Consider the following 17253-nt stretch of genomic DNA (forward strand, 5'->3'; position numbering starts at 1 on the left):
CACACAAAGTCACACCACTCCTGTGACCTTTTGGATTGTCGCTATAAATAGAGTGTATTTCCACTCAGAATCTATGTTACAGAGCCCAATGAATTATTTAGTAGCCTAATCCAATGGGCAAGTTTTTTTTATTTCTTCAAGCTGATGGCTCAATAACAATAAGCCAGAGCACAGTATCAACAGGAACGACTCAGCCTACAATGCTAAGCTTACGCTTTGGCCTTCTGTCTGTCAGAATTTCACAATCACAATAGCATCATGAGCATTCAGGCTCTGGCAGGTCATCTTGTGAAGTGAACACACATCTGAGGAGGAGATGGGCATCTCTGGGTGACTGGGCTTCTCTTCTGTGAGCTTCCTGGCTGTGTGAGTGTGTACCCAGGCCAATGTCTGCTCCCTGTGCATGATACTGTAAGGCTGCTTCTAGCTCAGGGTTGACGATGCTATCAGTTTGTCTCCATGTTATCACACCCCTCTGACACCTGCCACCAACACTACCTCCATAGCCGCTCTCTTCCCTGTTTCTCTCCCCTTTGCCACGCTTCTCTCTCGCGCCTCATCCGTCTCGCTGCCAGGCGCTTGTCCACTCCGCCTCACCTCTCGCTCCGTGGCCAGGGCTGCCGTCAAATAACTTCATTAGCTTTCCACCTCTGTCACGCCGGCCTGCTCCCCCTCTGACAATTGGCTGCTGTTTTCTCCCAGAGAAAAAAAGAAGCAAAGGGCTACGTGGGGCAGGTTGAGAACCCAACAATAGCTGACAGTGTGCTAGACATTGGACAGTGATACTGATGGCTGCAGTGGGGATGTATGGACCAGAGGTCACACACAAAAGGCCTCCCCCTGTCTGCTCATGCAGAGCTTTAAAGCAAGGGACATGCAGATTAAATCTAGATGTTCACAAAGAGACAAAACTTGAGAAAAGACCTTTCAGTATCCAAAATATTAAGTGGCAACTAAGAGATGGTGCAACAAAACCCAAGTATTTCTACACTTCACTATACATAAGATGCCCCTATAGTGTTTTCAAAAAACAGACAATGACATAACACATCTAGAAAATCATAAAAATCTAAAAATCTATACTCTCTAAAAAGTCTTTAAAGTACTCGAGGTTTTCCATGTACAGTGTTAAAATTCTGCTTGTGCGTCATCTCACTGTAGCAAAGCACTGCATGCAAGATACTCTCCTAGGACAAAGATAAATAAGACAACTGCAGAAGCATCATGACAGATGCAACACCTCCCACAACCCCCTGCATGCCAATTATTCACACCCAGCCAGGGTCAAGCTCGTTGTGCCTGTGTCACCGCAGCGGGGGGACAGGAGGGGTGGTGTTTGGAGGGTGTGCAGTGCCCACTGTCATTATTAACTCAGGGTCCACTGGGCACAGGGTAGGGCCGTGCATTTCAAAGTGCCTCGGTGGCTTTCATCTCTGAATCAAAATGTGGATCACACTGGATAGCTAACGGTTGTGTCAGCGTGCAAGGATAAAAATCAAAGGGTATCAGTACAACACTCAATGGAAAGCAGGGCAGCCCAAAAAATGATATGCTTATTATGTCAGAGGTCAGGAAGAGTTCAGTGGCTTTTTATGCCTGGGGAACTCAATGCAACTCCCTCTTTACCTCTTTCTCCCTCTCTTTCCCTTGCTGTCACTTTATCTGTCTATCTTTTTCTCTCTAGCTTTTTATACACCACCAATACCCCCCCATCCTCCTCCTCCTCCTCCTCCTCATAGGCCTTGTGGGATTGAATTGAGGCACTGAGACAGTAGTGTAAAAGCAGGAGGGATGAGCTGCTCGTGTACACACTCAATCTGGGTTGGCAGGGAGGTCAAAAGAAATAGAGTCTACAGGTCCCAGGAGGAACTTCCTCACCTCTCCTTCACTGGCTGTTCCACAGCATGGCTAAGTCTCACTGAGATCTGAGCCCAGTTCTTCTCAGTTTCATAACCCTCTATCTTTAACTCCGCCCCCCCCAAACAAAGGAAGAACTTTGTGATCAAAGGAGCAGCATTCATTCAAACCCATTATCATGCATTCAAGTTCAACATCCTCTCATCCTGTCTTTTTATATCCTCCCTCATTCTCCTTGAATGATGCCCTGACTAAGATGTCCGCCACTTGACACTGGACTGACATTGCGAGGAGCCATCTTGGCTCCTCTGGGAGTTGCCTGGGCTTGATTGTGCAGTCTGGGAGTGAAGTGCAACTGGCACCCAGGGGGCAACCATGTGGCGCCGGGGTGTGCGAGATTGAGGGGGAGTTAACTAAGCCGGCCCAGTCCCCGTGCATCCTGGCGGGGTCACAGGATGGCGCTGAGGGCGCTAATCATTTCAAATTATGAATTCCTTTTTAATTATGAATTATGCATAAATTTTTAATTAATCTAATGTTCCCAGGGTTTTTTCCTCCCATCCTCACTCAAGATCTCAATCTAATTACACAGCATTAAGTGGAAGAGTGGCAGCCGTAGCCTCGACCCTGGCGCTGAACCTCGGTCAACCTTTTTCCATCAATCTTGCCTTTGTCTCCAGGCTCATCCTTTGATATTTTGCAACATGGTGAAGTGCATCTAAACACAGTCTGAGCCTGGTATACCTCGGAGCAGCATGTGTGTCCAGTTTGTTTAGTTAAAAAAATACTGTATCATTATGTTATTAAATAATACATGGCAACTTTACCAATGGTAGAAAATACTGTATTAGGTGATAAATGTCAAGTTGTGAACTGCTTCTTGAATGGGAAACATTACTAACACTAGCACTACCACTCATCGCATCCTCAGCTACAGACAGCCAGGTACACACTGTTAACTGCAACCTGAGTTTCAGCAAAGCGAATGGAAAAGGAAGACTCTCCATGTTTTAGACAAGCTCTTTCCCCAAAGTACAGCAGCTCTGTGTTAACAATGCTTAATGCAGGGTTTCAGATCACCTTATTCCATTTGTGGATCGTGACATTTTCGGTTTATCCCCTCAACACATATAGAATGAAATCTTCCACCATTCTGTCAGTAATACTCATACAAAGAGAGACAGAATTGTTAGCAAGGGGGAAGATGCCTAGAGAGGTTAGAGATCCTCGGCTCTCCTGTCAACTGACAAGATGTGGGTGAAGAAAATTAGTCCCACAACAACTATTGTCGAGGTGCCAATCATTTAGTTCCCAAATACCTAAGTGGAGCTAATCAGGGCCCTGCAGCAGAGGACTGCTACTAGGCAGAAAGCATGTGTCATCTTAAAACTGAAAAGATCCTGAAAACACACTGGATACATGATTTTTAAAAATGGAATATCAATTGGGTTTTGTGAAGCCTAGGAAGGAAATAAGATACAATTCAAAACAGAGCATTTACTTACAAGATTTCAGATGAAGCTAGTGTACATGCTCTGATTTAGGTCATGACTTTAGTGCTGCGCCATGGTACTTAAACTGATTTTTATGTGCATGTTCTACTCTGCTGCTACCAATCATGGTGGTGTGCACAATGATCCACCGTTTTGGTATGTGGTGCAATTTAACTGATGAATACCAAAAAAGAAATTTAGCCCCATTGACCGTTAGCAAAGCAATGTTTAGAGGCACAAAACCACTGAAGCCTTAGTTTTAAAAAGTTTTAAAAAAAAATTTAAAAAAAAGCTCAGCATCAGAACAACACTCCCAGTCTTCTTCTTACTTTTTCATGGTATGCTTGGAGTCTGTTAGTTTGCTAAGAATCTCTCCTGTTTTTTACTTATTCCAACACACTTAAATTGTACACAGAAATGACATGTCAAAAGGAGGGTGACAATAAATCAGTTAGATGTGCTCGGCTTGACATTATTCTCAATTTGCACATGGACTGGGCCCCAATCATTGAGATGTATCATCTTTTGAATAAAGATTTGCAAAATCAGATCTCCCAGGTGACATCCTTCCTGCATTTGTCCCAGTATCGCATCAGCTGGGCCGCTTTTTTCGGGAATGTTACTGGAATATTTCAAGTCTTTGTATCTGTGACTGTCTAACTGAAAATACAGTAGACAGTCAGTGAAAAGATTATATATATGTCTGTGTGTGTGTGTGTGTGTGTGTGTGTGTACTGTACACAAAGGAAATTCATGGTACATATTTATACATTTTCTACATATAAAAAGGCAACATATCCCTGTGAATGTGCAAAGTTTCACATCTATCTAAATATGCTATTGTCCTAAATAGTGTATTTACATGCAAAATATGTATATGCATTTAGTCATACATACAGTATTTTGTCTTCCTCAAATCAGTGTCATAAGAGTAAGTTTTGAATTCTTTGGGTGTTGTGCTAACCATTTTGAAGGCATGTGGTACTTCCAGAGGCACAGAGAAAGTTTGTCCATGGCCTACTTTTCTATCATGCCTGTGGGAAATACACAGCAATCAAGTTCGTGAATAAACCTCTCTACAAGTGAAGACATGTATCAATATCCACAATAATAATTAAACTTTGAAAAGCAGCTCTAACATGCATCAGCATCTGAATCTACCTAAGACCCACGCAGTGGCACATATTGTGTTCAACTCACTGTTTAAACAATAACATCAGTGGGATTTTACATTTTTTCTTATGTTAATGCCCATGACAAGTCAAAAAATATGAACGCATTTGCCACTGTCAAGAGCTGAGACTGTCTGTTCACTACGGTTTTGAACTAACTCCCAGACATTTTAGGCTCTCATTGTTTTAAAAACCATTAAAAACAGCTCACAGAGACAAACTGCAGCCTTGACCTGGAACGATAAACATAAAACTGTTTACACTTCTTACGAATGTTATTTCTGGTGACAGTGAAGAATCAAAACAAAACGTAAGGCAAAGGCGAGACAACGTCAGATCAGCACGGATGCCTTCACATTCAAGTCTCAAAGATGTGAAATACTTGTGATAAAAGTGCAACTTCGATGACTGGAATTAAAGTCAAGTTGAGAAAATGGTACAATAAACAAAACAATTATGGATTACAAGAGTCAAGCTATTAGTCTTAGTAAACGAACAATTTTCACATGTCATCATGGGCTTTTTTTGGCTATTTGCTGATATTCTATAGGCCAAAGGATTAACAGATTATTGAAAAAAAGAAGATTAATCAATCATGAAAATAACTGTTAGTTGAATGGCATTTCATCTAATACTGTAAAAGTTACTATGAAATGAATGCTAACCTGATAGCTTCATAAGCAGATCAGTGGCCGTCTTGGTACTGATGTCAGGGCTGAAAAGGGAGGCTGTGGTTGGACCACTAGGACTGGATCTGACCCCGACTCCGACCCCAACTCCAGGCAGGTCCAGGGAGTTGGCACTGCTGCTGGGACGTTCCCTGCAAATGCTAAAGGGGGAGAGCACGGACAGGTCTCTCTCCTGTGGCTCCTCCTTGATGTGGACATGATTGGAAGAAGCCTCGACCGGAGGGGACGTCTGCTGCTGAGTGTCTGAGTGCAGCGGGGACACCTCCGCCCCCCTCAGGTCTGTGGAGCCGCTGTCACCCATCAGGGAACCCTCGCCCTCCGTGTCAGTGGTGAGCTCCTCTTTCACCTTGACGTCTGTGCGGGGGAAGTGCTGGTGGCAGCGCATGTGAAGCTTCAGGCTGAAGTGACGGGAAGAGGTGAAGGGGCAAAGTTCACACTGAAACGTCTCACCCCGGTCCTGGTGCTGATGTACCTGGAAAAGGAGGACAGGTTTAAGTGTCAAATCACTTTTTTTCTGTAACTCTACAGTACACAAAAAGAAAGACAGGATTCTTAGCTTTATTTCAGTTACTACCAACAATCAGAAGTGTTTAATTATGCCGTGTAGAAGATTAAAAGTTTAACTAAAGCATGCACATCCTTAAATGTTAACAATTATATTCCAAGAGCCGTAATAAGCACTGATTAAAGATGATGTGGGTGGGGATGACAAGGGGTGCAGGGTCACAAGATGAAGATTATCCATATGATCTCACCTTCATGTGGGACTTGAGATTGTCTTTGCGAGCACAGCGGAAGGGACACAGGGGACACTGGTGGCTTTTTAAGCCTGTGTGGATGACCATGTGTCTCTTCCAGTAGCTCTTGCGTTTGATGACCAGTCCACATACAGGACACTGGAATGGTTTGCCACCATCCTCAGGAGAGCCTTGAGGGGACCACAGGTCATTGTTACTATTTACAGAGAACATTTGAGGTGATTCAGAATCTATTCATCAGTCTTTTAGAGCATGGAAAAATGTAAACTGTTGCCGGATGAATACCTCCATTACTGAAAGGAGACAAAAATCATGCTGTCCAAATGCACACTACAGTATTCACAGATCTGCAGGAGACAGCTCCTGCACACCTAATGGTGAAAACTATCAAGGGAAAATGCCAGCTGGAAGCAATGGAACAATGGAAGTAAAAACTCAAGCATGTTTTAGTATCTCGATTATTGTTGTTGGCTTCATATCCGGCATCCATTACTGTTTAATTGGTCTTATTAGAAAGAGGCATGATTGCATTACAAATTCTACAAGGGCCTGTCAGGATGGCTTCATAAGTATTCCAGCGCCGTTCCTTGAAAAACATCTGGTAATCAGTGTTTGGTGAAATTACTGTGCTCAGCCATTCATTGACCTGAGGTGTAAAACCTCGAGACTGCCTATTTGCAACAATAAACTGCCATCTGCGGCCCAACCTCTCTAAGCACAGCAGAGATCACAATGCAAAAATGACTTCTGCTTACACTAAGTTGAGGCATGTGAAGCAGAAACAAAGGAGGAGTGTGTGGTATCCTTTATCTTAGCACTTAACGTGTCTGTTTCCTGTGTAATCACAACCATTTTTTGAAAAAAGGGAATAAGCTTTCCCTGTATATGCAAAGTGCAGAACGTAACAGTGCAATGCAATTTTATAGTGGAATTGGCAAGGGACAACAATAAAACAAGACATGACAGTCAATAATCAAGGTCACATTTTTCAGTCTGGCGACCAAACAACTACCTGCATTTTTTACAGCGCCGCTCGACCTTGACGGCTCCCGGGTTAGAGCAGACCCCCTTTTTAGCATGCAGATCACAGAATATTACATCAACTGCCTCATCTGTCTGAAGTCAATTTGATCCAGCCATTTTAGATTTGGCGGGGTTGCGACACAATCCCTCAAAAGTGCCCATCCATCTCTCTGAAAACATTCTGTGCTCCCTAAAGACTACTTCGTTAGAGCCTGCACTTTGAAGCTTTCTCTCTCCCTCTGCAACAGTGAGATCTGTGTGTGCACCCTTGTTTGGGTTATATGTCTGCATCAGAGTACACACTTATACTGCATGACCATTTGTGAGTAACAGAGAGAGAGGGAGAGAGCACAAGAGGGAGAGAGAGGGAGAGAGAGTGTGCACGCATCTGTATCCAGTCAGTGGAAAGTATGATGTGTTTGGCCTTAAGTCTGCTGTGCTGATCAGTGCAGAGGGCTCTGGTTAGTGGGGGTTGAAGCCAGGAGGAGGCTGCCGAGATGGATATGGACTCCAGGGCTCCCCACTGTGCCGAGCACACACTGACGGCCCCCTTTTGGCAGCACGCACATCCGAGCACAAACGAGCTGGTCTGGGACGGCAGCGAGGTCTCAGTCGGAACCCCCCGTTGAGCCTACAGACCATTTCCCAGACTAGAAGGCCAGCCAGGGCTGTTTTCTCTCGGCTATGCTCTCTGCTCGGCTGACAGTTAAGCTGAGGCTACACTACTCACTACTTCAGTGGCAGTGAGGTGAGAACAAAACCATTACAGAACTAGAGAAAACATGGAAGTTCAGAATTGTGCTTTCTGTATTTTGGCGACAAGTCAACCTGCTACTCTCCCACACTATGACAGCAACGACATCTTATCTACTAGAAGTTGAGCTTCAATTGCAATATTAGTATTAATTCATTAGTGCTAACAGTATTTATTTGCATTTCATGGCATCGGTGGTGTTATTTCTTTGGCAAATGCTGAATGGAAAGAAGTGTAATGATGGGGGAAATATTTCTCTTGAACTTCAGGTAAATTTATACAATTGTTTTTCAAAAGGGCCATAGTTAAAGAGGATAAACATGTTCCACAAATGAAATGCAGCTGAAATGATTTTGAACATTCATTGCAGCAAGCTATTTCAGAGCCTGATTCTGTGTCCAACACAAGACAACAACGTAGCAAGCTTTAGAAAAAACATTTTCACAGGAAAAATATCCAAAGATGTACCTAACATAAGCTCAGCTCTACTCTCCTGTATATGTGTTACCATTATTTGATTTATGTATTAATGTATAATACTACCATGCGTGTAGTGATTGCTATATGTATATTATTCTTTAATTCCATTTGGATTACCTGCTTGGCTGCTTGGTTTGCCTCTGCCCTTTGGTGTAGAGGGCAGCAGCAACTCCAGGCTCTGGGTGGGCGTGGAGGGCGTGGCGACCTTCTGGTTCTTGTCCAGCAGGGGCTTCACATCCTCTTGCAGGACCCCAGGGGTCGTCAAGGGGGACCCTTCCTTCTTCTCTGCCAGCAGGTTTCCTGCTGCCCTGGCTGCCACCTCTTTGAGCAAGGCAGCAGAGGAGGTCATTGACACAAGTGAGAGAAAGGAACTTGCTGAGGCTTGGTGGTCAGTAGCAGCACTTGCCGTTGACGAGGCTTGGCTCCGCTCACTGACCTTCTTGGAAAGCGCAGCGAGGGTGGAGCTAGCTGACTGCGGGCTAAACGGAGAGTTGAAGGCATCAAAACGCACAACATCATCTCCTCGACCACCCCCTCCAAGGGTGGGCACTGCAGATGAGGCCGAGGTGGACGAGGAGGAAGAAGTTGTTGAGGAGGCTGCCACGGCATTCTTGTCTTGAAGTACAGCATTTGCTGCTGCTTTTAATTTCTGGATTGCAGAGTCCGGGGACAGGCTTGAGCCGCAGGGAGTGGAGCAGCTGGCCGGTGGCCACTTATCTGCAACACCTGCCCATACAAACCCACTGCCGTTGCTGGGGGTGACAGAGTTAAAGGGGTCATGGGGCTCTTGCTTAATGTTGGTGACTGAGGGTGCCAAGGAGGCCGGTGAGGCTGAGCCACTGTTGTTGTTATTGGCCAGTTTTCGGGCAAGCGCACTTAACTGGTGGGCATGGTGGGAAGATGGGGAGAGGGTCAAGGGTGGGGCTAGACCAATTGGAGGAGACTCCCCTCCAGCACCCCCTCTGGATGACCGACCCAGGAGCTCCCCAGTGTCAAGTTTCAGCGACCCAGCCTCTAGGAGGCGTCGTAGGTTACTGCTGAGGGGTTTTCCCAGGGCACGAGATGCTGCCTCACCATACAGTGATGATACCACAGAGGAGAGTGTGTCCTGGGCCGAGAATGCACCTCCATCCAATCCAAGAAGTTCCAAAGAGGCACGATGGACGGGTGTGGGGCAACCCAGTGAACTCTCACCTCCACAGGTATCGTGGTCCCCGGACCCAGTGCTGACTCCAGGTCGTTCATCAGGCGAGGAGCCCCTAGGCGGGAGGAGCTCATCCTGGGTGTCTCCGTAGGACGACGACTCTGAACGCGTGTCAGAAGCATTCCCAAACCAGGCCTCCTCCTCCACAGCACCGCCATCAGGCCCTCCTTCCTCATTGCTGTCCACATCTGGAAGAGGACAGAAAACATACAATTTACCCCAAGGGAACAGAAATAAATGCTGTGTTAGTATTTTAACAAAGATATCACTACTACCATAACTACTACTTAAGACTAGTCATTATCTTTTAGCTAAAAACTTGAGAAAGAATTGTGAACATCAAAGACTTATTACTACGAGTTAAGCAGAGCACATAGTAATAGCGTCTGGCTGACTGCAGCTTTTAACATCGGAAATTAGTATTTACTATTCACTTTTATTATTTCCCATGCTTGCTTGTCTGATCTTTCAGACCAATTAGCGATCTGTACCAGGTGCAAGCCTAACTGGGACTACAAATTTGACCATTCATAACACAATTACCTGCCAAAACCCAAGTCAAACAGCCATTTAAAGTGCAAAAGTACACTTCAGTACTCAGCAAGGACACGACTAAAATGACTTCCAGCACAAATTCAACCTCTTTCTCATATATAATGGCAGCTTTCCACAAGGCGCATCAGGATGTTTGAGTAATTTAGATTTTTCTGTCCTTTTTTAACCATATTTTTCCCACCCTTAGTCTGAAAGAGTCTAGTAAAGGGGTTACCATGACAACAGGTCCTTCTGGGAGGCTAGACAGCAAAGATTAGGGTAATGGAGGTTACAGAACTAGATTAATATTCATGAGCCTGCAGATACCACCGGGGAGCCAATAAGGATAGGGTTAAGGTCACCAAGGGTCATTAATATACACTTCATGTATCAATATTCATAAGCAAAACATTACAGCTTGCCAGACAAGGGCGAACAAAGAAAAGTGAATATTCCTGATACATATTAACAAACCTCCATAAGAATATGTCAAAAGCACCACGCCTGGGCAAAACTAAATGTCAAAACTGACTTTTTTTTTTCTTTTCTCCTCTTTGGGTTACTGTACACAGCCTCACAAAACATCTGATACAAAGGAACTGGCTGAGATTTCTGAGAAAAACATGAGGCTATGAAAGAATTATTTAAAATGTCTCACACACCAACATACTTCTTCACCCTCACGACCCTGACAGAGGCCTTGTGGGTCTGCTCCCTGTTTATAGGCAAAGGCAAAACGGTCGCCAGGCAACCCAGCCCAGCAACCTGTTGGGATCATTAGAGTTGGCTGACATCTGGCCAGCATGGCTCACCGTGGTCCACAAAGGTGACCACAATCACAAGACACTATGACTGCTACTCTTCTGCTGCAACAGATATCAAACAGGGATTATACACTTCCCAACATCCTCTCATCTCTTAACACATACACATTTCCATCTAACATTCTACAGAAACACACAAACACTGACAGAAAAAGCCAGATGCCAAAAACCAATGCAACAGATTATGTCATAATATTGGCCTTAGGGCTTTCAGAACTAGCCCATGTCTAATAGACTTCACATAGACAAACAATGCAGGATGTAAGAGACTAATACACAGCATGCATGACCCTTCTTATTTTTTAATGCTTTTGTAAAGGTGAATGAAAATGCCAAAATGTGAAGATTGTGAGCCCAATTTCCCATGCTCCTTAAAGCCATTTTGCCACCTGAGTAGGGTTAACAGGAATGAAAGAGAGGGAGAGGGCGAAAGTACCAATGAGTCATGCAGGGCAGGGCTTGACCCATTTCCATGTGACATGCGAAAAGCAGCAAGAACCACTAATGGCTATAATGTGGTTAGAGGGAAATCGCTGGATTGCTGACCCAAGGTCTCAGCTTTGAGGCTGAACTCTGTTGCTTCCTAGGTTCAATCTTAAACCTCAGGGTTAGATGCAGCAGAATGCAACACTACACCACTAGGGTTCTGCCAGTGCTACATTGCACTGACGCACTCCACTACCATGGCTTTGTGTGTCACAGTTGAGCCACCCCTGTGGGCGGAATGACATTTCCCAAGGTCATGGTCTCTGGCCCAAGCTCTAAGGGGGCTTCATCTGAGCTCTGTACTCACAACTGCTGATGTATGCCTACCACACGCATGGGGACAAACACATGCATGTGCATACATGTTTAAACTGCAAACACACAGCCAAGAATATAATTAATGCTTAAGTCCTCCCCCACTGCAATTTTTTTCTGACACACATTCAACTGCTTAGCCTCCAGTACAGTGGATGGCTCAGCGACAGTAACTGTAATCCCCCCCAAAAAGTGATGGAGGCATGGCGATCCAGGCCGAGGCGGCAAGCGTCTGCCACTGAAAGGGAACCATTTAGCGGTGTAATGGCGGGGATGACTTGCATGTTGAGACAAACAGCTGCAGGGCGCTCAGCAGTCTGGATCTGTTATCACTCACACACGGGTGATTCAGTGGTGCAGCAGCGGGGGATTTTCTCTCTGGGCCACAGGGATGTATAGCGCCACCACATTATAGACAAAGAGGGAGCCATAACAAGTCAAAGTGCAGGCTGAGGCTGCATAGAGAGAGGACCACAAGCCTTCAAGTCTGGCCAGAATAAACTGTCTTGAGCCTGAGAAGAGATGTTCAATGAGCAGCTACACATATTTTGATGTAACACCTCTGTAACTGACAGTGTTTGGAAATCTATTTGTTGGTGCGATCTGTCACAAAAAAAGGGAGCTCACTGCCTGTAACTACAGCGGCAAACAGCTGGATATTTCAGGTAGTGGACTTGTTCATTGTTTTATCACGCAGTGCCGTCAACAATCTCCATTTGTGAACTTGGCAGGATTATTTTGGCCATGGCTTTTCTAGGTCAGCGAGGGGTGCATGGATGTGTGCGTGCACGCACATACAAGTTCAATGCAGGAGTCAGAGAGACTTCACCTAACCTTGTCACACAGAATGATTGCTGGTAAAGGGAATAGTGTGAATTAGAGAAGGAAGAGAAGAGCAAGGGACTGGAGTAAAGGTAGGTCAGGAGGTCACCCACCACATGACTTGTGTGAGGCTGCTGACTAACATATTCTCTCTCTCTCTCTCTCTCTCTCTCTCTCACACACACACACACACACACACACACACACACACACACACACACACACACACACACACACACACACACAAAGCTACTCTGTGACTTAGCCAGGCATGAAAATTGGCCTCACTGACCCCAGGCCTGAACAGGGTAGGGGGAGAGGAGACGGGAGGGCGAAGGAAAGAAGGGAGAGATAGAGGGATGGTTAAGGGAGGGGTTGATTTGGCTGGGCAGGAAAGAAGAGGAGGCCATTAGCCGATTAAGGCTGGACGGGGGTGCATCAATACTGTGCCGATGTCAAAAGGAGAGCCATGCCCATGAGCTAATATAGCAATGAGAGAGAGGGAGCGGGAGATAGAGAGAGGGGTAGTGCAGGTCAGGGAATCACTAAAATCGCAAAGATTACTGACCGCAAAGCCATAAAAAAAATGAGATAACATAAAAGACTGCCACAACATACCAAGACTAAAGCCATCACATTTACATCACCAAAATGATTAGCCTCACATCCTTCCCGCTATAACTGAGAGCGTGTGACGGTAGTGTGTGTGCATATGTGTGTGTTCGGGGGTGGGTTAAGGAGGCAGGGCAGGGGTGAGGACATAGGAAGGAAGGCGGTGAGTATGGATGTGGTGGAGAAGGAGCCGCGGCAGTAATTAAGTGTCCGGCTGGGCCCTGGCGGGGGTTGCCACGGCCGCGGGCTATTCTAATGAGCACGCCCGGCAGTCAGGGCTTCCTTATTAGTGCTTGCTGGACAATATGGTGGGAGAGACGTTCTACTGGCGGGCTCACGTCTCTGCAAATGACTAACAGTCCTCCCGAGGAGGAAGGTAATTCCGTTAATTGGGACACGCTGGATCAGGATCGCTTCCCTTCCTTTTTCCATAATCTCTCATTTGCTTGATCTCTTTCACACCAGCGTGCGCTCTTTTCTTCTTCTACATGTTCCCCTTCATCCCATCCCCTCTTTCTCCCATCTCCATAACCAGGAGTACAAATATCAAAAATAAAGAAATAATTGAAAGACAGATGCTCTAAATAAATCCAGCTGGGTATGTGGGAGCTAACACACGTATATCACCCCACCTTTACATGAAATTATGCGCCATCAATCTTTTAAATGCTGTTGTTCTTTTGCAGGAGCAACATGATAATTGCTCCGAAGTTTATCCATCATGTTATTTCCCTTAGGAAGTTGATGAAACATGACAACCAACAAGGGAATGAACAAGACGTGATCAAAGAAGCAAAATGTCATGCAGTGGAGCACCTAACTTCTACCCTATGCTGAGAAGTAACTCCACTTTCCTTAAATTAACCCATTCATATTATGTGTAGATAAACTGTACTTTTAATAGTAGTACTTAACATATACAGACATATATGTAGTCAGTTATGAAGCGGCGATCAAAGCCTTAACTTTCAGTGACTTGAAAAACTGACACCTATTTTTCCTCCATGTAAGAGTAAGCTAAACCATTAAAGATCTGTCTAGCAATTAATTATGTTGACACAATGTCTTCATCCAGGGAAAAAAGAAATAAATTCAAAAAATTTCAACTCCAGCTCTCTCTGTTATTCTGTCCAACTGGTAGCCTGTGACAAAGACATAAAGAGCCTATCTTTTAGTTGGAATCTGAGGTGAGCTGATACTCTCAGTGAGGATCAGGGTTCAGGCAGCAGGGCTATATATAATGGCGGTTGAGTCGTATTGAAATGTAGTGCAAATTACCATCTGTGTATTTTCGGCCTTGGCCTCCGTGGTTTGTGGGTACTTTGGGCGGCATGCCAGAGGTGAAACAGGAAGGAGAAGTGTTCTTGGAAGAGAATGAGACGACTGAGAGCCCCAGACCTCTGAAATTCCTCATTGCAGATGAAGTGCACTTTACCCCCTGGTTTATTTTTCCCTTCCATTTTTAGCATCTCATGTTAAAAAAAATAAAAAATCTTGCTCATAACCTCAGATGTGTCATCAAAGCTATGGACCTAAACTGCTGGAGGGAGAGAAGTGGTATGTCTATTGCATCTTTGCTGCATTAACACATTACTAACTAAATGTTGGTCACTTTATTGTCTTTCCCTGAAGTAATTCAACCTTGACTTGGACATTGGACAGACCATGTCATGTTGTACATGTGTTTGTATTATGGTACAATGGTAATGTTTGTATTACTTACATGAAATTTACTGTGCGTCTGCATTGTTTCACAGTATATCGCAGAACATGGGCGTTACATATATAACTGTATTTAAAATGAGTGTAAAAGTTGGTGGAAATTGCCTGGGGGGGGGCTTCTTCTCAGGAATGCGCTGAGGATGTCTAAACAGCAAGCATGTGGTATTTTTAGAGCAATGCAGTTACAAAGGCATACAGAGCAGCAGAAACACATACAAAGTGAATAAATGATAAACATTCATGCCTCATGCTAATTCACAGTCACAGGATCAATAAACCTGTTTTTCACAAAAAAAGTTGTTCGTTGCCAAATAGCACAGAATATGAATTTAGTTCAGCTGCACTGAACTGTGAAGTTAATGTGATTCCTGCAGTTGTGATTAATTTTAACATTTTTCTGAACAGATAAAGTCACTTACCTATCGCGTACGCAACATCATGCTGCAGATGTGTGAATATGGTGTGAGACCGTTAGAGCAAAGTCTGAGTAAGTAAACCACCAGAAATAAAAACACCACAATGTATTTCCAAAAACATACAGCATCTCACTAAATGTTTAGCATTTTCACTGTAGCAGTAATCTGCTGCTCAGGTCTGAAATCAAACTGCATTACGTGGCTAATGACACTAATTGGTGAGTGAAAACAGGCCAACGCTCTCTGTCACTGTCCAAAAACAGCATCAGAACGTTTGAAACATCCATTACACATGAGACTGTCAAATCCCATCTCAGTCTACTAGTCCCCAATTCAACTCAGTTGACAAAAGGGCAGGCACTTTCTAGTCACTGCACCATACTATCAGAGACCATCATGGTTATGTTTGTGTGTTTAGTATTTCTCTTCTTGAAAAGTCTGCAAAGAAATGCCAGTGGAAAAGCAGAATGATGCAAAGCCAACTGGAATGGTGCTTCACGTGCCATCATACAGACCGGATAACGTGACTTCCCTCCGTAGAAATGAGTTTGTGAATGTGTTGCAGTTCACTGCGTTCTCTATAAACAGCCGGTAGATGCTATGTATTACTCCAGTTATAACAGGCATAAAAATTATGACTGCTATGACTGGGGTGGTCAGAAGACACCAACATGTAAGCCTGACCAAATTTTAAAAGAGGTCAATATATATTCTGGTTCTTTGTGGACAGCTTTTGTAAAAATATTTAATTCATATTCCATGTTTCATTCAGAAAATTCTTTGCTCAGCCCCTGCAAAGGTATAGCTGCACATTGCAACTCTTCTTTAGCCTTTGGCTGTCTCTAATAGCGTGCCTGTAATCTTTCTTAACCTGTTTGTGCAGTTGCTTTCAGTTGTGAATGTTAGATGAAAAATGCTGACTATCACTCAGGGGGGAGTGACTGTGGCAACTTCTGCAAATGCTGGTATTAAGTTCATCCACTTCACAACAACAAGGCGTCCAAGAAAAGTCAAATTGAGGGCAAGTGGACTTGGTTGGAGATACAACCCAGGCCAGTTGCCCTCGATTTGACTTTTCTTGAAGAACCGTGACCTGGATGACTGAGAACGTTCAGTGTTGCTTATTGTCTTAACAGATTAAATGTATCCTCCATCTTTTTAGTGCCAGATAATAGCTAGGATTAGCCTATATGTTTGCCTACATATAGGCATGATTGTGAACATATAAGGCTGGTGTTGCTAGCTCTGACCATATGGTGAGAGTTTGTAGTAAGTGAACATTAAGGAGCTTTCAGAAGTCTAAAAATGTTCCTTAATTCTTTCATGTCCGGTTTATACAGTTGATTTCAGCTGTGAATGGAAGATGCAAACGCTGACTGCTAATCATGGCGTGACTGTGGCAGCCTCTGTGCATCAAGGACATTATAATGATAAGCCCAAACATAACCAGCTGTTATCCAAACTGTCAGTGGCAGCTATCAATCAATCAACAAACTATTGATGCATTAACTAACCAGACAGTTATGTCAGTCTTTGGTTAATCCAGTGACAAATATTTTTGCATCATATTGATGCAACAGTGCTCACTATGTATACATCATCAAATCACCCGCCATGATTTTTGAGGCACTAAAAAACATGATTATCATCAAATCAGAAAATGCAGAAATACACAGAGCAGATCCCTTATTGTGTTCATGGGTGAAATTGCTGCTCGTGCCAGTCGCGGATATCAGGTGCATTTGTGGTAAGTGAAGGCGCTTACAGTCCGTATCACTGACAAATGTATGATATGCATGATAAAAAGAATCCCTAGCAGACTGCTGTGTTCAGGACATGAGCCAGTCTAAATAGCTCTGCAAGCTACTGGATCCCTGACTAGCTCTGAGGCTGCACTGATTCTGACTGGGTAAATAAAACAAATAAAACACAACATAAAGGAGGGCGGGCCAGTGGCACAGCAGAAAGGTGGGGATTAACTGGCTAATTACAGTGTAAAATATACTAAAACCAGCATACTAGTTTTCCTTTGACTCTGGTTTGGCCAATAAACTGGCCAGGGTCAACTGCTTACTGGCCCTGGGCCGCTGAA

General features: G+C 44.3%; 1 protein-coding gene across 1 annotated transcript in view; it reads right to left on the reverse strand.

The window, feature by feature from the left end:
* The window catches only part of znf827 (zinc finger protein 827), a 65811-nt gene that overhangs the window by 35654 nt on the left and 12904 nt on the right, over positions 1-17253 (reverse strand). Inside the window, exons 2-4 of the mRNA XM_071503098.1 lie at positions 8344-9618; positions 5967-6139; positions 5188-5683 (exon numbers count right to left, since the gene is read on the reverse strand). Of these exons, the coding sequence (XP_071359199.1) occupies positions 5188-5683; positions 5967-6139; positions 8344-9618 (1944 nt within the window). The remainder of the gene's footprint in view (positions 1-5187; positions 5684-5966; positions 6140-8343; positions 9619-17253) is intronic.

Source organism: Trachinotus anak, unplaced genomic scaffold, assembly GCF_046630095.1.
Source record: "Trachinotus anak isolate AG129_WGS33_773 ecotype Australia unplaced genomic scaffold, CSIRO_AGI_Tana_v1 ptg000019l, whole genome shotgun sequence".
NCBI classification, from domain to species: Eukaryota; Metazoa; Chordata; class Actinopteri; order Carangiformes; family Carangidae; genus Trachinotus; species Trachinotus anak.